This window comes from Apostichopus japonicus, chromosome 7, assembly GCF_037975245.1.
Source record: "Apostichopus japonicus isolate 1M-3 chromosome 7, ASM3797524v1, whole genome shotgun sequence".
In the NCBI taxonomy this organism is placed as follows: domain Eukaryota; kingdom Metazoa; phylum Echinodermata; class Holothuroidea; order Aspidochirotida; family Stichopodidae; genus Apostichopus; species Apostichopus japonicus.
This window is the reverse complement of record NC_092567.1, coordinates 19959899-19983432: the sequence shown is the minus strand read 5'-3', so window position 1 is coordinate 19983432 and position 23534 is coordinate 19959899. Positions and strand designations below refer to the sequence as shown.

Here is a 23534-nt window from a genome sequence, read left to right as displayed (position 1 = left end):
TAAATAAAAACTTGGAAAATTGAAAGACAAAAATAAATAAAGAGGGGGCGATAGAAAAGGCTAAAAAGAAATAGATACAGTTAGAGAAGGACAAAGGGTATCAGAAGCCTATTTTGAGTTCTATTCTAGCTAGCTTTTGTTTGAAGTACCGGTATATTAACAATGCTGAAAATAGTATCATTGGCTAAGTATTTAGCATTGACTCGTTAACAGACTACACTGTACATTTTACTTAATTAAGGTCGCAAAGAAGTTGCATTTCGACAGAGAAAGAAGTGAAAATTGTTGTAATTGTTGTAATTATTATCGTAGGACTTATTTTGCAGCTCTTTTTCATTTCTGCGGAGTCCTCTGGAAGTACTTCCGAGATGACTTCTTTCTTCTTTGGGCAATGTTAATATTCCCAAATTAGTGGTTGTGAATGACTGTATGTCATTCATTAACTTGTACTGCTAAGAAAAGGAAAGCTGGTATTATTTGACTTTTAAAATTTAAGAAAAGGGAAATTTAATTTGATATAGTATTGTGTAGGATCAACAGTCATCAAAGGCTAAAGTGTCAAAAGTTGCATAAAACAGCACCCCCCCCCTCCACCCACCAATAAAAAAAAAATCCAAAATTACCCAAAACACTCCTAAACCATTTCAGTAATACCCTGAATTTTTTTATTTTGTTATTATCTTTTTCTTTATTTCTTTTTTGTTGCTGTAATAATCAGCACCTAAGGGAAATTTAACATAAAAGCCCCAAACCAGGATGGAACAGCCAGGCCATTACGGGTTTTTCATATTTGCTAATCCTCTGTATTGATCGATGGTGTTCTCTAAATTAATAGAAGATGATTTTTTATTTTTGCTGGGTAGTTCATATTTCTAACAGGTAGGCTAATCTGTAAAATAACCCAGCGTCTCTTTGACTCATGTTAAAGTGGCATGATTAATTTCTTAGTCACCTATTCTACCCATCTCTAACTTACCGTACATTTGGTGATATTAAAGTGATAACTGCTAGTGTACCGAACACTGATTATCACCGCACTTTTTCTCTTCTGTTTTAGTTTCTCAATATTTGAGAGCTGACATGCATGTGGAAAAAAAAAACCCCAGACTGTCACTTTAATTTACACCTGCGTCCCAGAAGCGAACAGATAAATTTCGACTAAATAGAGAATAATGCCGGAAGTATGTTCCGACTGTAATCTCTCTTGATGTTTATCGCCATTGCGATTTGAAGATAGCATCTGCGAAAGCTTTGCAATTAAGACAAAAGGACAACTAAGAAACAAGAAAATTACTTTGGAAATTGGCTATAAATCTTGCTGAATTTTTGTCTCCAACAAGTAGGCTAATATCGAAAGTTCACTACATTTTTAAAGTCCAAGGAAAAAGCAGACACAGCACAATTATAAGAAGATCTTAGTTCCAAGCTGCTTTGAAAGTGTCTCTTAATTTTGTGCCTAATGTAGGTCTTTGAATGTCTTTTGTTTCTTTTGTTTTCTCCTTCTTTTGTGTAATTTCTTCCTTTTTTCTTTCTCCCCCCCCCCCTCCCAATAGATGCAGTGAAGCGAGTTCCTTCGCCAGGGCACTGGATCCGGAGAAAAGTACCTTGAAATTCAAGCGGAATCTAGGATTTCAAATGTTAGAGAGCGGGAGAGCCGATCTTGTAACCCATGCAGCCCAGCTATTAGGTCCAGATGGACTTGACACCATCAATGAACAGGTCCGTAAGAATATGATGTAAAGTTATGTAAGATCATTGAAGGTCGTAAGACTATGATGTAAAGGTATTTAAGGTCGTTGAAGGTCGTCGTCAGTGTAGTGTAATTCGGGAGGGGGGAGGGGGAGGGTGGAGGGGGGTGTAATTTTGTAAACTATCAGCAATTTTTATCACCTCAATATTTGGGCCAATTCATACTGATGATGACCTTTAAAGAGGGCATTGGTAATTAATATGCTTCTAGTTCTAATTTACTACCATTGCTAGAAGTCCTCATAGTACTTTACTGGTCTCTGTTACCCTCTTTATTAACATACAGACATCGATGAATGTGAAAGAAATTAAACGTCGCAAAAGAGTGAAATGTTCAGAAGTGTGGACCTAAAAGAAAAGAAGAAAAGTCTACAATTGCAATCATTTGTGGACCACACTTTGGTCTCTACCAATATTTTAATCGCTCAGTTCAATAAGCAGGTGGGAGACATCAGGAAGAATCCCGCAACCCATCAAAACTTTTCATGGTTTTGTGGGTCGCAAACCCATAGTTTGCAGACTGTCAGTCTAGCAAACCTCCACAGCGCCAAACTTGTGAAAGGTTAAGATAAAGAAAATGAGTCTTTTAGAAATGTCAAGGTTGAGGAGCCCAGCACAAATTAGAAGTTATGTATTTATTATTTCTTTTTCATTTTGCAGGGTCTTACCCCTTTGATGTATGCTTGCCTGCAAGGTGATGAGGGTATGGTACAGATATTGTTGCAGAATGGAGCAAAACCTGATGTAGTGGTAAGCAATATGGATAAAAGTGGTGGTTCAGAGGAGGTGGAGGGGTACAGGGGTGGGAGATCATTTTGCCGTGTAAATTGTTTCATTCCACGACCCATCTCAGAGTGCAATAGAATACCTTGGCCTGCAAAGTAGTCCCTAGTAGATATTCCTGAACACTAATGCCTTTGTCTCTTCTAAACTTCCCTCCCCCCACCCCTCCCCATGGAAATTCGTCTTCGGCCAAATCACTCCTCCCCTTCTCCGTTACAATTTGGCACGGTCCTTACAGAATTATCATCAGAACGTGAAGCAGACATTTGTTTCCTGAGGATTATGCAGTTATCGAAAAAGATGACCAGGAATTGCTCGTGAATTTTTAAACATATTCGTTAAGAATTACGAAAGGAGTGTACATTTGAGAAACAAAGTAGCATTCTAATAGGCGACCTCATTAATCCCAAATCTTTCGCTCTACAAACTGAGTCATGGAGTCTCGTCAGAGTCACCTGGTGGATTCCCTTGGGAATATTGGCTCTGTCTGTTTGATGTGTGCATGGACCATGAAATGAGCACAGAGGTTTCAATACGTGTTATAGAATTCCATGCATTATTTATATGATGAAAGGTATCATACAACCAGAGATGCTACTGATCAGTGCAATTACAATGGGCAGATAATATTTCCGAGGTCCAGATCCCTTTCTATGTATCTCAATAATTTTTTTTGTTTCCTTGCCGGAGGCAAAGGAATCTATGCGATGGGGTGTGTGGGTGTGCACGCGGGTGCGTGCGTGTGTGTGGGTATGTACTGACACTAACCCTAATTCTATACTGTAAAATCCTTATGAGTGAATGACATGGTTGATTTTCCACAAGGGATTTCTACAAATATTTTTTTGGTTCTCACTTACTTCTTGGACAAATTTAACTCACTTGCTGTACATGAATCAGATCGTTACAGTGTTTGTTTTAACTTTGAGAAACTTGTATGGCAAGGAATCACAAAGCTAATTGGCCTTCTGGTTGGCTCTTTAAAATCGTCAATCGAACCAATTGATTACTATGTCACATTAATTCCTGATATTGTGGACACGAGGGCGATCATCCAGCACTGATCGCTGTTTGATTCATTATGATGATAATTATTGTCCTCTCAGAGCTGGGCTGAAATTGAGACTTCAACAAGAGCAAATTTAATATTAATGGTAAAAAGTGGGCCTTGTTAAGGGTCATCAGAATTTCCCCAAAATTTGCTAGAAAATCCAATTACAGTCACTAGAGTCACCGAAGACTGACAATTTAATTACTGCCATCGTGAAGGCCTCCCATCCCCCCCCCACCCCTACACCAATAATGCATTTGATTAAGTTAACCCCACATCTAGAGCCTCCAGGAAATTTTATTCTGTCCAAATGCAATTTCAAGCAATTGTTAGCATGCTAAACCTGGGAACTGTACCGAATGCCTTTCAAAACATAAATTTGTATAGACTGAAATTGAAAAGGGTAAGCTTATCTGTTTCAAGGGATTTGTGCAAGTAACAGTTATGTGCTAGATGTGCTTAAGTGGTCACATATTTTCAAGAATGCATACATCTCCAAACACATTGGGCAAAGATACTTGTAGGCCGTCTGATCTGTAGAATTACTTCTGACAAGCTTTGTGTAACTTACAAAAATTTCCATAAATTGAGATAATTCTGAATTTTGTCAGGTAACGTCATCGTCGTGTGATACTTTGGGTCACTTTCTTCAGTGTTTAATAGGTTATCTTTGATGTGATCTGTAGCCCTATTTTACTGCTAGTAACACTTCAGCAGTCAAGTATAGTAAGGTGGTAATTAATCTAATTGCTTCAGCAGGCCTCGAAATTCAGGCTACAGTAGGCCAATTTACTTGCTAAAATGGTCAGTGGATTTTGCCGTTTGCCAGTAGCCAAAAAAACAAAAAATCTCTCTGTCATATTCTGCCTTTAGAGACATGCCACTACTTTGCATATTATTTGGAGAAAAAATGCCAGTGGGATTTTGAATAATTTAGCAAGTAGACTTTTTAGGCACTGGCATTGTTTTAGCATGTGCATGGCTTAATTGTACTGTGTACATTGTAGTCCTGTGAAGCAACTCTCCCATCACTGGTGCTGTGAGGTGTTTGTTGCTGTAGCTAGTCTTGGCTCTGGACGGAGTTCTGGATCCACCCTATATTAAAACGGTATCCTCTGTCTGTCAAACTGGGGGGAGGTCTAAACATGCTGTGCAGCTGTGTTAAGGATACACCTATATCCGTGGCGATTTTAAGAGCTGTGTGATTGTTTCTAGTGAGGATATCCTCAACTACATGCTGTCACATGAGTGGCATGTTATTCCCAAATACTGTCACCAGCAGATCTTAAAGCAGCAGGTTACATTACATTACTTTAATTTTAAGGGCCCTATATTTTAAAGATTTGTCAATCTTGTGCCCTAACATGCTCAATGCTAAGTGCTGGTAAATACTAACTCAAATTTTGTGTAGCAAAAAAATGCTCTGAATTTTGTCCCTCAGTAAATTACTACGGTTTCTGTGTGGTCCTCCATCTGCTGTCAGTAACATCATAGTGGTTAAAGGAAGGTGAATTAATCACCATTGATGCTGTTGGGGGGGGGGTGGGGGTGGTTAATTACTGATGACTTGTCAATATTGCTATCTCTAAATCCCTTAACCAATACAGTTATCTATAGTAATCACTGCATCATATCTAATTGAAATTCTTTTGCACAAAGTTCATGTTGCAATGAAATGATAATTAACCAAATTACTTGATAACAGTATAAATTTTCAGGTGAAGCTGCTGGAGGAGGTGGTGTGGAGGGGGAGGGGGAGTCACACCCCCTCCATTTTTGGGACCTCACACAAAAATGAAAAATTAGTTTTTAGTATTTGCACATAATTATATCAAATTTATAATCTTTATCTGTCTCAGAATTCACCATTTGACATCTCAACTTCAGCAAGACATTGCCCTACCCACCCCCCCCCCCACCATCACCCACCCACTCACCAACACCTCCTTTGAATAATACTGGAACCTGCCCTGATTTTGCCTTTCATTGTACCTGCAAAGTGTAGACAAACTTCTAAACAGGAAAGTTAACTTCTTTAATGCTTGGGTGGGAAAAAAATTAGTGTGTACTTGGACAGATATGAAACTAAGGTTATTATGAGGCCTGCATAATTTGAGTGCATTTAAATACAACCAGTTCTGTATGCAAGTTTGCCTGTTCATATCTCCAGTCTTTATAGTACTTACAGATTGCTCTCTGCCTAATAGATCAGTCAACATCCCCCTCTTTATATGCCTCTCTTAATCAGACTATATGGCAGTGATATTTGCTACTTATGCTACCAATCCTATGATCAGTGTACACGTCATCTCCATTTGATCAGGTTTACTTCTTTTGAATGGTCCAATCAAGGAATCTTCCTCAATTCACACCCGACCCGGTTTCCATCTCCTTCTCCTCCAGCTGTCCTCTGTTGTGCCCCTCTCTGCACGGTCATTTGGGACTTTTAATTCGCCCGTCGTCCTAAAATTTGATGAATACTTTTCAGGAAAATTGAACGACCCTCCCCAAATCTCAGAGATATTTATTACAGAACCTTCCAAAAAGAATTCTGGAAGACATCAAAGAGACACCGTTCATTGGCTAATTGAGGGAAATGTTCTCCGTAAATGTTTGATGCTTTCTAAAATTTGATGCTCACCCAAACTTTTAATGTGCTACAAGGTGGTCACAATTCATGGGGGGGGGGAGGAGCTGTCAGAAATCCGGGGGGTATTAAGGAGGACGATGTTTTTCGTCGTAGGCTCTGCAGGTAAAACGTCGCGTCAGGAATTGGGAACTAACTTTCACGATGATTATACGTGTGTATCACGATGCATACGTCGGCTTCCCTTCATCACAGCGTTTTCCAAACAGACGTGTTTATAGCTTTACAAGGTATCACAAAGCCATCCCTACATATCTGGTCGTAAATAATCCCCCCTGGGGTTCATCATTGATTTATGCCAATCGTCGTAACGACTTCGTGCCAGATTGTGACACCGTTAAATGAATGTGCATGGGTCGAACCAATCAGAGCTCTTCGTTTTTACAGCTCTGCAGAATCATCAGTGCTTCAAGGAGAAAGATCCCGTCACATTACACATTTTAATGTTCGGAGGAAATATTAAAGGTTTAGTTTCATGCATTCATAGTCATTACTTGTTTAATCTGATTATTTGAGACCGAAAAGGTTCATATTGTGACTGGATCTTTTATGAAAGATATCCTTCCATAAAATTTAGCTGTAAGTTTGGGCTTTAATTTGCTGGGGTGTTGAAGGTTTTTCCTTTCATTGTCTTGTATGGATGTATCTGACATCTATGTCAGATGAATGTTTTTCATAGTTGTGAAGCCAAAATGATTGTTGTGTTTTTGATATTTTGCAAACTGAAATCATAAAAATATAGCTGTTAATCGATGTTAGATTCTGAGAAATTAGTTTCCCCTTTAAATTAACATCAAAGCCAATAGTATTTAGTGTGATTGCATTGTAACCTCGTTATTCAGCACATATAGACCATTACGTCAACTCCTAACAATCACTTAAGTCAAAAAGTCAATAGGAAAAGCTTACAAGATTTAAATATAATGTCACATGGTTATAGTGCGTATTCAACAAATATATAACAGGGTAGTCTTACTGTTTATTGTTGCCTAAAAATAAAGCTAGAGAAATAAAAGATTTCTGGTAGACTTTATATCAGTTTTTTTTCAAAACAGTGGTGGTTCAAACCATTAAAGCAGCATTTTGCGTTGGGTCGCTTTTTTCCACCTTTTTAACATGTGCATCGATTTTTTTAGATGTATCAATCATAAAACAGCAAACTAAGATGCCATCCAAGTTTCACCCTGCCAAGAGCGTTAATTAGCGAGTAATTAACGATTTATGTCGATAACGAGTAAAAGTGTCCTCGACAAAGTTTTCATATCTCCAAATCCACTAGTTTGAATTCCACCAATCAGTGAATAGTATGTTTATTCATAAGCATTTTGCGTTTGGTCGCCGTTTTCTACTTTTTTGACATGTCCATCGAGTTTTTTACATACATCAAATCACAAAACAGCAAATTAAGATATTAGCCAAGTTTTTCCCTGCCAAAAACGTTATTTGGCGAGTATTCCACATACAAAATTAATCGCATTCAGTTCCCAAACCCACAAGTTTGAATTCAACCAATCAGAGATGCAGGTTTAGTTAAGAGCCGTTGCTAAAAATAGATTCAAGACTTTGCGTTGGTACAACCAGGGAGTTGTTATGCAACTCTCTGGTACAACTGCCATATAGACTGTACACAAATCAAGCGTGGTGTTATATTATGTATCTGTCAATGACGTTCGTAGTGTTTAAATATTCATATTATGGGCGAGGTTTATTGGGTTCCCAACGGAAAATATCTTGGAGAACAACAAAGTTGAAAGTTGCAATTTTTTCGACTTTTATGCCACCATTTGAAGTAAAATATAAATAGATAAGCTAGTTATGTATGTCGTTATGGCATAGTGGAGTCAGTGAGGTTGAGAAAAATCATAGAAAAGGACGCAAAATGCTGCTTTAACACTGTATATGTATTATAGAGAAAGTGCCAGTACCAAAAGTTAATTTCAATTGGCATATTCCAAAGGTTTAAAACCTACATTCCAGACCAGACTCATCGTTTTAAACCGTGTTTGATCATCGAGATTTGGGGAAGCAATGCAAACGTTGCAGGTGGAAAATATTCCAGCAATATTTATGAACAAATTTCTATATTTCTATATTTTTTTAATATTTCTATACGTCTGTTAAGAGCCCTGTTGCTTCCTAGCTATCGTAATTCCCTTTTTCATCCTCCTCGTTTGCCAGATTTTAAGTGGCGTGAGTCATTTTCAGTCTGATGACAGAACTTAAATACTCCATGACAGTTTAAACTCGTCGGTGTTATTTTTCATCGACTCGACATCTGTCAATATTTGTCCTTAAATTGGTAATTTTTTGAATTTTTTCCCTCATTTTTTTTTTTCCTTCTCCCCTTCGAATTGGATAAAGAAACGGAACTGGTTTTACGTTTCGCATCCGTATCAAGGCGTATTGGCTTACGAGATACCGCTCGAGGATTAATGTGAAGTATCATTAGCTATCTGCGGTTTAGAGCGGCGAATATTAAAAATTGTAAATTTGAGAACAACATTTTTTAATTTCACGTATGTGTTTCTTCATGTTATACAGTTCGCTCATAACATGTCCCTGACTTCTGATAACCTCTTGTTTTCATCATTTTTTCAGTTTTGGTAAAGTTTGTTCCAAAGTATGTGATAAATGTTTATATTTATATATTTAATGATTGATTTTTCTTTTTCTTTTTCTTATCAAATCAAAGAACATATTCTGTAGGGATAGAATTACAAATGAGAGATTCTTCAGTCAGTCAGTTATTCATATTAGTTAAAATCTTAAATAGAAATATGGATTAAAAAAGGAAAAATTGTACGTCAGTTAATGTGGTAAAGATATTAATGGTGACTAAATCATGAGTTTGATGGTAATGGTGCATTAATATCTAAAAATGTCTTAAAGGACATTAGACCCTGCTTAATGGGTAAACTGCTTCAGGTAGGGGATTTTAAGGAGGTTGGGGGCAGTTGGGGGTAGTTGGGTTGGGCAGTGCAAGTGTATTAAGCAGCAACAATATTTTAGTTTTTGCAAGAATTGGCCCAGTTGAGGGTAAATTTTGCATAATAGATTTGGGGTATATTATCCTTTTTTTTTCTTTTTCATTTTTTCTAGGTACCAGGTAACCCCCAGAAGTACCCCTGTGTTCATCCAGCTATCAGACACTGGACTGCAGTTTCCTTTGCAGTCACCCACAAAAACACAGCTATTACTCAGGTGTGTAAATGTATTCTTTTCAGCTTAAAAAATAAATGCTTCTTTTACAGCTTGCAAAATTGAGCAAAGTAAATACAAATGCTATAGATGTAAAATGTTTTACACACACAATTAGAGTGTTTTATACCATTTCATGGGGGAAGATGTTTTAAAATCTCAAAAATGCAACAACAAAAAAATATGTAAGTGCAAAACTATGCCCTGAACAGTGTCTGACAATGCATAACTACTTAAAATGTTATTTTAACTGCTAGTTTAAACCTTCCTTGGAATTGCCAGCACCTTTTTCCTCCCTCCAACCTAACCCCCTCACCCCCACTTCCTCACCCCAATTTTCCCTAATATTATTTTTCAGGGATGAGCATGGGGTAAAAATAAATCACGGAACTTTGCAAAAATTGCGGTATAGGCTCCAGTTTGCGTATGCTACAGTGTGTTAGGATAATAGTTTTTGTCGCCGAGGTAGAAAAGAAATCACGGATATTCCGTGAATTCGCAGAAAAAGCATGCCTGATTTTTCCTGATGATGTTAAGAAACTCATGCTATCGGTGATCTGTTTGTTTAAAATCCAGCTTCTCTTAGAGTCTGACGCCAGTGTAGAGGGCTCGGTGGAGATTAACGGCGACAACTTCACCCACTCTCCACTTCAGCTGGCCTCGGCCGCAGGTGAGTGTTCTACGAATACTTGACGTCAGCTGTCACGCTGCTAAAGGAAGGCACTCATAGCTGTAAAGCAATGAAATGGTGCATGGTCAAACACACATAGTTTTTTAAATAAAATAAAACTGTTAGCAAACTGCTTATCCACTAGAGAGCCTGTGTAAGAGAATGTGTAAAAGTAACTTGGCCGGACATTTCAATCTTAGCAAGATCTTCTTCAAAGGCTTAATAAAAAACCCATAAAAACATGATAAAAAAAACATAGAAACATTAACAAAACACATTGTTTGCTAGTAATATTTTCTGGGAAAGAACAAAATATGTGGGAGTGGAAACAAATAGATTAAGGTAGTAAAACAGCCGTCAGCAATCTTGCATAGTGATCATTTATGTATTAGGCTGATGGCTGCACTGATAGTAGAGTAGTAATTATGCAAGAACCGGCAATAAAAGCCATCTGTCAGCCCTTGGAGGAGCAAGTACTCTTCCAAATTGCGAATGTAGGAGAAACAGAATAACACCCAAACAACGATTGACACAGTTTTTTTCAGTGCTTGGTGTATGAATATAAGTATTGGTGGTGGTGAATCTTGACATGAAATCAGTACGACTAAAAGACCAAACTCTGGTAGGTCATTTTATATTCAATCGAGATCAACAATTTAGGGTCAAATGCTTTTATTTGTAAATTATGCATATTCATGAATGTTGATTTATCTGTGTCTGACTTTATGTTATTATCAAAGTCTATGTTAAGCATAATTAAGGGTTAGATCCAGCAAAACAAAATTTGTTTTCAGAAATTAAAAAAAAAAAAAAAACAACCAACCTTTGCATATGACCTTTGCAAACAATAACAATTTCTATAGATATTCATGAGTAGAGATGGGGATAATAGGGTGATTCTGAAAGTGCTGGCAGGTGATTGCTCGATGTCTGCATACATTGGCTACGGTACTGCACTCTGTAAGTTGAAGACAGCAAATATGGTCTACTACTGTAATTATAGCAGCTCTCACTTCCTACAGCCTACTTAATTAATATATTTGTTTATCTGGGTTTATCATGCAAAACATAAATTAGCTCTGATCATATTTTTTTCACTCTTTTTTTGGTTATATGAACCAACAAATACAATACTGCATGGCATTAACATCTGTTCCAGTTTCACTACATATAATCTAAAGCCAAAGTATGAGAGCCGGTCAATGTAACGGAAGGAATCATATTATTTCTCTTTCATCTGTCTGTAACAGCAACTCAGACATTTCAAAGTTTTTTTTTTTTTTTGGGGGGGGGGGGTTACAAAATAGACCAATTAACCTGTAAAATTCATACACTAACAGAAAAAACAAATCGGGGGGTCTATTTTTGGGGGAAAATTCACGCTGCCTTTGCATACCTTTCACGTGTGGTCAAAGTCCGTCATAGGGTCATACAGGTCATAGTACGTTGAACTCATAACAGTGGGGATGCCCTCAGCCTTGGCAATTATATAAACTACCAGTAATTAAACAAGCCCCGACTCTGTTTAATTAAATAGTCGTAGTACGCTTTAGTGACCACCGAGCGAAAAGACAACAGGAGATCTGGTATTAAAGCTCATGTCTCATAAGACCACCATTGATCATACTGGCTTGGATACAACATCTGGTCCTTGGTTATGTAACATATTTTTTATCAGGGAGCGCTTTTATCTGTCAAGTACTGAATTTAGATCTGCTGGTATGTGCGTGCCACCTCCATCTGGTTATCTCCAAGGTCGTCGTGAGTTTAGTTGATATTAAGGGCAGACAAACTCTGATGTAGCAAAGTCACGATAGATTTTGAGGTTATCATACTATCTGCAGAAAGGAGTGAGGATAAAATTGAAGGATACCTTTTTGTGGTGTCAGTTGGGGGGGGTGGTCAAATTCTGACTTTAGAAAATTTGAATGTGGCTCCTTGTAAGATCAGAATGTTTGAAGGACTGTTTCTGTTGACAATTTGCCTCACTGTGTTGAAATTGGAGCTAGCTAGATTGGTCGTGATGATCACTGTCGGGAAAGTCTCTCTACCGTATTCAATAATAAGTTTATCAAAGCTTCCTAAACGTTCTGGTCATTCCCACCAGAAATCTACCCGGATGCTTGTGTTAGATAAGAGAAAAGGTGAAAATGGGGGCACATGGTACATGGTAACCCTACATAGATTTGGCTACATAGCCTACAAATAAATGTAAAAACATTTGTGCGACACAAAATTTTCTCTCTAGCAGGGGATCAGCCATGTGGGTTGTGTCAATAGGGGGATGTCTCAAGTTATATCTGGAAAGGGTCTCATCTTTTGTGTGAGTTAATTTACATGGATGATCGGTCAGAACATTGAAAATATGGAAAAGAAAAAAAACACTACTTTAACATTCCAGAAATGGAATAAGATGAATCACTCAAGGAAAAGGCCGGAGAATTTTACTGTTACATTGTAAATAGAGTTGGGGAGTGGGGGGAGGGGATGGGGGAGCAGGGATAAAGGGAAGTCTCATTTGAAATGGATAAAGTATAAATACTTATCTTTTATCAATCTCTTCATTCCCAGGTCACCTGGAACAAGTTTGTCTGTTGCTATCGAAGGGGGCTGATCCATATATGACCACATCACAGAATGACTGTTTCAGCAGCAAGGGATACTACAACTCTTTTGCTCTAGCTGCATCACATGGCCACAAGTAAGAACAACAGATTCATTAAACAGCCAATTAAGAAGAAATTGATTGAGATATTGCTTGAATACTGGCAAATGCACCAACAGTCATAATACTCTGAAGAAAACACTTGATTCCTCAGTGGAAGGTTTCAATGCCATCTTAAAAGTGTTGACATTTATTATGCTCTAAATATACTGCTTAAGGTAAAATGGAAATGTTCTGTGGTGTTTTCCCGTGAACGATGCATTAATAACGTAAACTTGTGAAAACAGGAAGGAATTAGACGAAGGAAGGAAAAACATTGCTTTGATTAATTTCAGTAATGATAACGAGCAAGATAATTGTTAAAGCTGTATCTTGCCTAGTTTGATAACGTTTAGTTCACTCTCACATAGCCACTTAATAGTCACCGATAATGGGATACCCCTCATCCTGAGAGATCTATTTGGCTAACACCACTCCTAATTAGTTAATTAATTAGTGGATTAATTAGCTTTTGAAAAAAATGTGTCAATTCTATGTCCCACATGTTTTGTTTCCAATGCTGACAAAGTCATAAGAAGCCATGCATATTATACATATCATGCATATTAATGAGTGGGTGGGGCTCTCCTCAGTTGCTAACTAAATTTCATTCGAAGCTTACGATATGAGCACCTGCAACATTGGTACGCTATATAGTTTCTGATGGTCCACCAAGGTTCTCGCTTTCAGCTATTATCTCAATATCAGTTGGCACCTTAGAAAGAGTCGGAAAAGTAAAACGTTTGGGGTAACAGAATCGATTGATCAGAATCGAGCGATGGGCGATTCCAAGAAAGTTATGGCATGAATAATATAGGCATTTCTTAAAGGGTGTGAAGACTCTCACAAAAAGAAACGTCTAATGCCGGTAATCTGACCTAGTTTCGAATGAGGTGTAACAGAAGTGTAAGACACCACCATCGATCCCAGAAAATACACACACAGCTTGCTACCATTGGTAATTAGACACTAGTGTACAGTCAGTACATACAGCTGCGGTCAATACCCACAGCACAGTGTATTTAGGATACAGCGATGGACATCTCAGGTCCAGCTAAAGTTAACAAGGTATCAAGGTTCATATACTGTCTGCATTTTGTAGCGACACGAACAAAATGTCACTTGCAAGCAACAGAAAGTTAACATTTTCAGATGGCTGCACGTGGTTTGGGGCGAGTCTTCAATGCCTTTAACTCTCTTTTCGTATTGTCGTTTGTCTCTTTCAGGGGTGTTCTACGCAAACTCTTGGAGCAACCCCATTCACGGCGTTCCTCGGACATTTTGTCTCTGGAGGAGATGTTGGCCGAGGGAGTGGACGCAGAGCCTCGCCGAAGGGAGAGAAAACCCAGCAAGAGTGCGAAGAACAAGATGTCCGCCGCTCTCCAGGTAAAAAAACAAAAATTTATATTAAACTCTTATTTTAACCCAGATTGTACTAGGATTGAAAACAGCTGCTATATCGTTACATGTTGTTGTACAAATATTTTCTGAGAGAGATGGGTTTCCTGTTCTTTCATGCGCGTTTAAAATTGTTTGTTTAATGTTGTAGTAGCGACGACACCGTGCATCTGTCCATTGTGATATGTGATTGATGATGCTTTTCATGTCATCATCATTGAAACTAATATTTTAGGCATCATTTCTCTTTCTCTCATTTTGCCAAGAGAAAACAAAAGAGAAGAAAAAAATAAGAAAAAAATAAGAAAAAAGAGGGAAAAAAAGAGAGGGGAAACCAAGAGTGATAACAGTCAGTTAGGGGGGAGGCATAGACGTAGGAGGCGGGGAGGCTGGGGGGCTGCAGCCCCCCAACCAAATATTTTTGTGAAAATTCAGGCAATATGCTGAGAATTTTTCGAGCACCTACTGAAAGAATAATAAATTGCAATTTGTTTTTCAATGGTTAAACTTATATTATTATTATCATGATTGTTGTAACCGCTTCCCCAATAATTATAACCAATATGGAAGGGTAATAACACGGCAAATGATTGTATGTGATTGGCATGCGATGTAATAACCGATGCATGCCTATATGACATCTACATTAACATATTGATAGAGCGTGGAACGTGCGAAAAATGTTGGTTATATTTTTCGTTACAGTCGTTACAGGCCCCCAAATCAAATTGGGCTCCTATGCCTATGGGGGGGGGATGGGAAGGGGAGGGGAGGGAAGGGGGTGAAGAAATGTGAGAAACATTTCCCCTAAAGACATGACTCCTGTATGTTGAAAATGATCCTAATTTTCTGATCTTAATATTGAAAAACTGTCTTTTTGAAAGTGATTTTGGGTTCATTTCTGTTATGTAGGAGGCCATGTACCACAGCTGCCAGCATGGGTATTTGGACATCGTGATGGAGCTGCGTAGCCTGGGCATTCCTTGGACGCTGTACTGTTGGACGGAGACACTCAAGATCAACAGACAGTTGCACCGGAGGGCCAACCTTCAATGTCTGCTCCGAGACTTCAACTCCATTAAACTGGAGGAAGACTGGGAGGAATTTGCAAGCGATGGCCTCGTGCTTCTGTTTGAAATATTCCGTTACAGCAGGGTAAGCACTCACAATTGTCCCTCCCTCCCTCCCTCCCTCCCCCACCCCCCTCCCTTCTGTTTGAAATATTCCGTTACAGAAGGGTAAGCACTCACAGGTGTCCCTCCCTCCCTTCCCCCACCCCCTCCCTTCTGTTTGAAATATTCCATTACAGAAGGGTAAGCACTCACACTTTTCCTCCCCTTCCCCTCCCCCACCCCCCTCTCCCCCCCATTAGTCCAAAGGGAATGGTCCAGTCCAAAATTGAGTAAACAGAGCTTTTGTTTTTTTCTTTTAGTCACAAATCAAAGTAACTGTAAAAAACTATCATGAAATTGGGTTTTACAAAACTCATTCATTGAAAGTTGAAAAAAACGTTAGTAAAATTTGGGAAGAAGGAGGGGAAACAATTTGAGCAAATTTTGTACCAGGCCCTGATGAAAATCAGTGGTAGAAACCGAAACCAAGGACCAGACAGAACCAAAACTCTCAATATTGGTTAGACCGAGCAAATGTGAAGGATAGGCAGGCAGGTATGGTGCTCTGGCCTAATGTCATAACCGAGTGCAAACCAGATAAGTGCCAGATTGTGGCCCGATTTTTTTTCTAAATATTTTGAGTCAAGAGTGAAGCCTTTTGCAGTCCAGATGTGGCCTGAGGGATGCCTTCCTTATTGAGAAACCCTGAATATGTATCATGTTGTTACTTGTTTTGTCGTTTTTGGCCTCCCTTGTTCCTCTCCCGCCTTTGAGGGGCTTGCCTGTGTAGTAAAAAAAGTCGAGAAAATCTACTAGCCATGTGAGCACATTGTGTCATGTACGACAGACAAACAGGCAATCGAGAGACCAGATTTTCAGAGTAAGTCGTGGGTTTTTCAATGTGACTTGTTTTCTTCCATCTTTGATGAATTTACTGTTTCTTTCTCTTTTAATTAGGATGAAGTGGTCAGCAGACAGTTGGCAGCGATATTCTCATCTTTATACGGCACCACAGATATCCCGGAGATTGAGGTACCACCTACAAAGATGATGGCTCGCATCGGTAAGAAAATCCATATTTCCTTCTCATCGTCGTCTTCCTTGTAAGCACGATTTCCGACGTGGGCGAGGGGGAAATCCCGAAATGTTTGTAAAAAGTAGAAAGGGGGAAACACCCATCGTCCAGGTGTGGAAATGTCCATGAATTTTCAAGTTTACTATGGGAAAAGTGAGCAGAAAAAATTTCCTCATTTGAAAAACTTCTTCTTATTGATAAATTTTCATGACTACTTGTAAAAAGTGGGGTTTTGTCCCCCCCCCCCCAGCAAAACTGGATACTTTCCCAATGCGCAATCTCCTGTGAGTTGGTTAATTTTACATCCTATCAGGCTTATTAGTTTATTAGTTTCCATTATTATTTTCAAGAGGTGTTTAAGGAAAGAAACAATTAAAAGGTTAAAAGAAAAAAATTGTGTTGATTCCGTCAGTGTATGACACTTATCCTGTACAAAGGTGTAGGAGGCGGGGGGGGCTGGGGGTTGCAGCCCCCCGACCAAATATTTTTGAAAAAAATCGGGCAATATGCTGAGAATTTTTCGGGCACCTTCTGAAAGAAATATAATTTGCAATGTGTTTTTCAATGGCTAAACTTATATTATCATGATGATTGTACCGACTACCCCAATAATCTTAACCAATATGGAAGGATAATAACACGGCAAATGATTGTATGTTAGTGGCAGGCGATGTAATAACGATGAATGCCTATATGATATGCACATTAAGATGTTGAACCCGCCAGGAGCGCGCGAACAATTGTGGTTATATTTTCGGGCAAGTCGTTACAGCCCCCCCAAATCAAATTGATCCTGTACATACATAATTACTCCATTTCATACCAGTGCTGTTGATTTTATCGCCCACTGACAGATCCACACTTTGTGAACAATTCCGACATGTCCGATGTGACTTTCATCGTGGAAGGCCAGCCGTTCTATGCACATAAAATCGTCCTGGTGACCGCCTCCAAGCGCTTCAAGTCCCTCCTCTCGGAGGCCGGAAACGCCGAAGGAGGGTCCGCGGGTGGAAAGCTTCCCAGCATCGAGATTAGTGACATCAAGTATAATATATTCAAGGTGAGATAAAAAAGGGATACCCTCTACCATTGTGGAGGAAAACATTCCCTAAAGCGGAATTTGCTCGACTAGCAGCTACTTCTCAAGTTGTTTCGGTGTGTGGTTTTTTTTGTGATTTTTTTATTTGCACTCTTCCATCGTGTAAAATTTCCCTGTCCGTTTTCTTTTATTAATTTACTCATATAATTATACATATATAAACCTGAATTTCTCTCGAAATGCCCTTCCCTGTCGCTTTCTGGGTTGTAACGATTGGAACTGGGACTTGATACCTGGTTTCACGGTATGCAAAGCTTCCGTGGCTTCTGACTGGTGTCCCCCCCCCCAGCAAAGAGATGGCTACAAGGAGGTTCGTCACATACAAAGGGATGGCTACCTCCGTTGGCAGAGTGCTGGGATTGTGACCCAGAGGTCAATGATTTGAATCCCAATTTAGCCATAAATTTCTTTCCTCTTTTCAATTGCCTAAAATATCACCAGTCAGTTTTCTGTCATTTGTTTACTTAAATGGTGATTTTTTTTGTACTTGTCACAGTAACATATAAATGATGAAATGGAACATTTTGAAGTGACAACATTTCTGCCAAAGCTAGACAGAAAGGCTTTTGTCTTAAAAAATGAAAAAAATTTAGTTCATTATTGTATTCTAAGATTTTTACTGTGTAAATATGTACTCAATTATTCAATAATCACCATTCATGTTGTGAACAACTTTCAGGGGGCTCATTGAAAACGGCCTAAGAACAAAAGAAGAACAACAACAACCAACCAAAAAATTTTCTTTAAGCATTTGCCTTTTATTTTACGTCATATAAATGTTCATATAAGTCATGTAAGTCCGTGAATATTTGTTTTAAAGCAATAACCAATAATATCGTTCTGTTCTAACATTTTTTTCCCTTTCAACATTTCTATCCCCTCATCAGCTGGTGATGGAGTTTTTGTATCACGGGAATGCAGATAAACTTCAAATAGCATCGAAGGATATATTAGAGGTAAGCCATGACGGGCAAAATTCGCCCCCCCTGGGACCCCCATGCGCAAATTCTCTGCAGCCCACAGAAGATCAAAGCAATGTTTTCATTTCCAACGATAAATCAACATGAGCAGATGAAGGACAATTGTTCAACCTTCTTATCTTTAAGTTCCCGTATAATATAATATTCCATTTTGGCATCATCCTAAATCTTGTCATGGCCTGCAGATTGGATTCACAATCTCTCTGCGACTCCGAAGATCAATATCCGTGCCCACCCTATAAGTCCCGAACTAATAAAATGATATTATGAATGTGATTTTCAAAATTATATTTTAGAAAGTGAATTGCCTCTTGAATAGATTGTGTTTGTGTAGTGACATAGATTATTTTTCGAAAACACTATTTCATAGCATTAGACTAGTAGCCACTCACAAATTTTATCATCAACTTAGCATGTTTTTTTCTCAGTTTTCAAGTTTCCTTTTGTCTGTCCCAGATTTGTCTAGACCCTTCTCAGGGGTCAGTGAAGGGGGCGGGGGGGGGTTGGATAGTAAAGGGTACTGATTGCATTCCACAACTCTTGAACAATCAAAGCGATTATCGACAATTTTGTGTAGTAGTCACTTGTTTTATCGTTTCCTTTTCATTTCACAATTTCGAACTATTTAATAGTTTCATGGTTACAACCATTTTAAAAACACACTACTGAGTACACCAGTCTAGTTGCCCCAAAAGACACAACAAACCTTTTTAAATTAAAAGAGATATTTGTCCATTGTTTCTGGATTTTGACAATTCTCCATTTCTTTATTTATCCTTCCCTCTGCGATCAGCTCTTGGCCGCAGCCAGTTTTTTTGCCGTCGATGATCTCGTCCTCCACTGCTCTCACCTCTGTTCTCAGAAGTTGACGTCAGAGACATCTCTCACCATCTACAGTCATGCGAGGGTGAGTTGAGACTCAACTAATTTTATGCTATAAAAAAAGGAGGGGGACAAGCAGGAACAAAATGCTTCAAAAATGTTTGCCCTGATATATCTATGATGAGTAATACTACATCACAATTTCTATGTTATTGATTCTAAGGGTGGTGTTAGCTCTACTTTCTACTTCACGGCAATTCAGGATTGGAATGCTCTTCCAAATCATATCAAATCCATCAAGTCTTCTCATCTTTTTAGAGCTGAGTTAAGGAAGCATCTCATGTAATGTAGGGGGTGGGGGGGAGAGGGAGGCACTTTTCAGTATTTTGTGCAATAAGTACGTTTTTTGTGTCTTATTTATTGGTTTCCTTAGTATTTACCATTGATAGTGCAATTTTTCGTCTATAGGGCCCCATTGGAAATGGGCCGACGTTCTGTCAGCCTGATGGGTTTAGCTCCTGTTACTATTTTTGTTCTTTTCAATTCCGTCCCATTTGTCTATTATGTCTTTGTAATATTTTTGTATTTTGAATAATCTTAGTGCGAATAAAACAAACAAACAAACAAACAGTATCAATACTCAACAATTTTTCATTTTTTTTGTTGACTTTCTTGTTTTATTATATCTTTCTTTCACAGATCTACAGCGCCCCTCTTCTCAACTATTGTCATGCCTACTTCCTTGCCAATTTCACCGATCTTCTGAACCAGAACGAATCCTTCCGTAAACTGCTGCGAGGGAATCGGCCGCACCTTCACGATACTCTGTCGATGATGCAGGACATTCTGACAGCTCAGATTCAAGAGACGTACGGTATGAAGAACACGTCAGTATAAACTACGAAACTCTGCTCGGGACGGGCATGGTCTTAGCCGATTGGTTACGGCCGGTCGTATCTTCCTGTATTTAGGGTACACAAAGTGACCAGATTAAATTTCAGCACTGATGGACGTACGTCACAAACGATCAAAATGTTTCTCTCATCTTTGCACGAGTCACCTGGCCTTGTCTATTGACGAGCTTGTGGAAGTAAGTTCGTACCACCGAGTCTGAATTTATACTTGGTGCGGGTAATCGCTCACTTTTCATCCCTCTCCCCCATACGGAAACTTTATTCAGGGAGAGGTGTAAAAAAAATAAGATTCATAAATCGTGTCCACTTTAGAGTGTGCTAGACGATCCCTTTCCTCTACCCACTCTCAGCAAGAAAGGTTTCCCCTTTGATTGTGCCCATGGCATAGAGTGGAACAATGTTTACATGAAGCATTAGTGAACAGATTTAGCTGTTATTCCTTGCCTTGGGGTGTGTCTCTGGGTCGTATGATATATTTGTAATGATGAGAGGGAGGATTGGTTTGTGGCTCAAGTGGGATAGGTGGATCAGATGTGGATCAAAAGTGGATCAGAGTGGGTTTAGGTGTTGATGATATTCCCTGTAAGTCCTGAACGTTGCTGCATTAATGTATGTCAATTTTACCTCCTCACTTTTGGGGTGTCACTTGTTTGTTTGTTAAAGTTGGAATGACAAGTGACCATTATTTTGACTAGCTAGCAAATTTTACGACCTTTCAAAAGCTAGAACTGAAACCTCCGCCAGGCAAAAAGGCGCCTCAGAACCCACCTCGAAGACCCCAACGGTTTAATTAGTAAAAGTAGATACAGTTATGTAGGCTAAAGCATTCCTATGACTAATTCAGATATGAGTGGAATGCTCAATGATTTGAGATTTTTAATCGGCAAGTCTCATGAGATGTGAATTGAATACTGTGTCACCATTGTGAATTTTAGGTAATATTGCGATTTCAATTTCATTTCAAAATATTAAACTTGCAAATTTTCAAACTTTCTATGGGGTCATGTTAGTCCTCCCCCCCACCCCCCACAACCATAGTTCCTCTGTCATCTTTAGCCATTTGATTACATATTTGGGGACGACCTCACCTTGAGGAATGTAGTTTGAACTGTAGCTTAGAGTATTTTTTGGGGGGGGAGGGGGCTGAAAATGGTGGACTCATTTATTTTTACCGTTTTTTTGACTATCTTTGTAAAAGATACATGCTTTTGGATGTTAGTGTTAACTGTACAGTTAGTTCATGTGCAATATTTTAAATGTGTTAATAATTAGAATTTTATTGTTTTTTTTATTATTCTTACTTTATTTGAGATGATTATGTTTATTCGATGTACAGTTACAATTTCTCATATTTTGTATAGGTATGTACTCCAGTATTAATCTTAACAATTTAAGCTCAATTAATCTCGATTCCTGTAAAGTCTATGAAAAGAAAAGTTGGGCTCTTCCTCTTGTTATTCTCTGATATTTTATTTTTGATTTGGTGCAATTTTGGTCATCCCATTTTTTTTATGTAGTATGAGAGTTACAGAATGTGACAGTGTGTCACAAAGATTGACAGAGTGTCACATAGTGACAGAACAATAATTCAACTTTTGTTTCAGATAAAAGATTGTAATATCAGTAGAAGTAGTAATTGCTGGACAATATAAAAATAAATAAAAACAGTCCATGCAATAAAGTGGGGGTTTGTCTCGGCTTCAGGATACACTCTAAGGAGTATAACTCGATTATTAACAATTATCCTGCTTTTAATTATGACAGTAAACTGCTTTAAATAAAGCAGGAATCAGGGTTTGATTAAGTTTCAAGAATCATGCTAAGAAGTATACTCAAGTAGGGCAATTTCCGGCTCCAATTAAGTCCACTAAATTAGGGTTTAACTTTGCTCAAAAATCACTCTAAAGAGCATTTAAGTTTATAGGATTTATACAAAAGTGAACTTTGTGCAAACTTGTGTTCTGTGTCCTGTGGATTATCTCAGTTCCTACAGTAGCTATTCTGTTATTTGTAAAAACGGTGATGTCCTCTGTCATTAGGTAGATTAATACAATCACTTCAAATAAAGAAAAATTGAATTCTGCTGCAGGGCGTGAAATACCCTTGAAAAGGATTAAGTTTACGCAAGTGTGGCGACGGGAGAGTTTCGATTTATCGAACAGACAATAACATCATCCCATCCGAAACGTAAGCATTGCATCTCCATCCGTGTTTCTAGTTTTTCACATTGATATGAATTAAGTCAGCAAGCTTTTGTCCTGTGAAATGTTTTGAATCTTGCTGAACCGGACAGGGACAAAATACAGACTTGCAAACTCGGTTTCATTTCTTACGAATTTAGATTTCGAGACTTGATATTTGCATCATGGCATGCTACAAAACAAATCATGAAAGCTACCCGAACACAACCCCCCCCCCTCCCTCCGCCCCTTTATCTTCACCCCTTTGATGCAAGTAATGAAGGCCCATCTAATGGATCACTATGTTAAAGGCATCTGTAGAAATACAATACACATGGAATATATATATTTACCTGTAGTGAACCCACACTATTACGATCGTATTACTGCCCGAGGAGACATTTAATAAGAGAATTGTACTTAGTGATCTTGCCTTTGTTTTGTACTCCTGTGATGTCATAATTAATGCACGTTATTAAAATCTCTGGCCTTAACAACTTGTAATTTTCCTTAGGAAACTTTAGGACCTATATATGCCTCAGTGCACCTTTCAAATAAGAAAAATGATAAAAGTTATTTTTGATTAATTTATTTTTCATTATTAACAATGTTTTACTGTCGATACTTAAGGGAATAAAACTTATGGAATAAACAGATGTTTGACATTTTGATTCGCCAGTTTTGTGTCTTTTTGATTCAAAGTTTACCCTGTTATGTACAAGCTACTGCTATTCTCCACCCCCCTACCCCGCCCCCCCCAGCTCTCACTTCTCTTTCTCAATCTATTCGTTACCATAATAAATCTGTAGGAGACAGGTTTTGGTGGCCTGAGGGAGGTGAGGCAACATGTTTCCTGCGGATTTGTGGGGGGGGGGGGCAGTGGGGGAATGGTGTGGATGAATACCAACAGTATATGAAAATTTGAAGTAAGAAAGCCATCTTAGTAGTAACAACCAGACATATTTTGAGTTTTGTAAACCCACATGGTTTCTCTCGTAAAAGGAAAAAAAGGAAATGTCCAAGGAATGAGGGAACTTTAAGAATGAGTCTGTTAATGATCAAACTTAAAAACACTCATAGATAAGTTTCCAATTTTTAACGAAATAAAGATTGCTTAGCACGTAAAGTCTGAAGGTTTTAGTAGATTCTACA

General features: G+C 38.5%; 1 protein-coding gene across 2 annotated transcripts in view; it reads left to right on the top strand.

Moving 5' to 3' along the window:
- Nucleotides 1-23053, top strand: part of LOC139969648 (ankyrin repeat and BTB/POZ domain-containing protein 2-like) — an 81179-nt gene extending 58126 nt beyond the window's left edge. For both annotated transcript variants that reach the window (XM_071974783.1, XM_071974782.1), the window contains exons 6-17: nucleotides 1554-1719; nucleotides 2410-2499; nucleotides 9330-9431; nucleotides 10005-10098; nucleotides 12670-12799; nucleotides 14029-14188; nucleotides 15113-15355; nucleotides 16270-16375; nucleotides 17242-17447; nucleotides 18374-18442; nucleotides 19260-19373; nucleotides 19988-23053. In XM_071974783.1, the coding sequence (XP_071830884.1) occupies nucleotides 1554-1719; nucleotides 2410-2499; nucleotides 9330-9431; nucleotides 10005-10098; nucleotides 12670-12799; nucleotides 14029-14188; nucleotides 15113-15355; nucleotides 16270-16375; nucleotides 17242-17447; nucleotides 18374-18442; nucleotides 19260-19373; nucleotides 19988-20185 (1678 nt within the window). In that variant the 3' untranslated portion in view covers nucleotides 20186-23053. The remainder of the gene's footprint in view (nucleotides 1-1553; nucleotides 1720-2409; nucleotides 2500-9329; nucleotides 9432-10004; nucleotides 10099-12669; nucleotides 12800-14028; nucleotides 14189-15112; nucleotides 15356-16269; nucleotides 16376-17241; nucleotides 17448-18373; nucleotides 18443-19259; nucleotides 19374-19987) is intronic.
- Nucleotides 23054-23534: the final 481 nt, after the last annotated feature.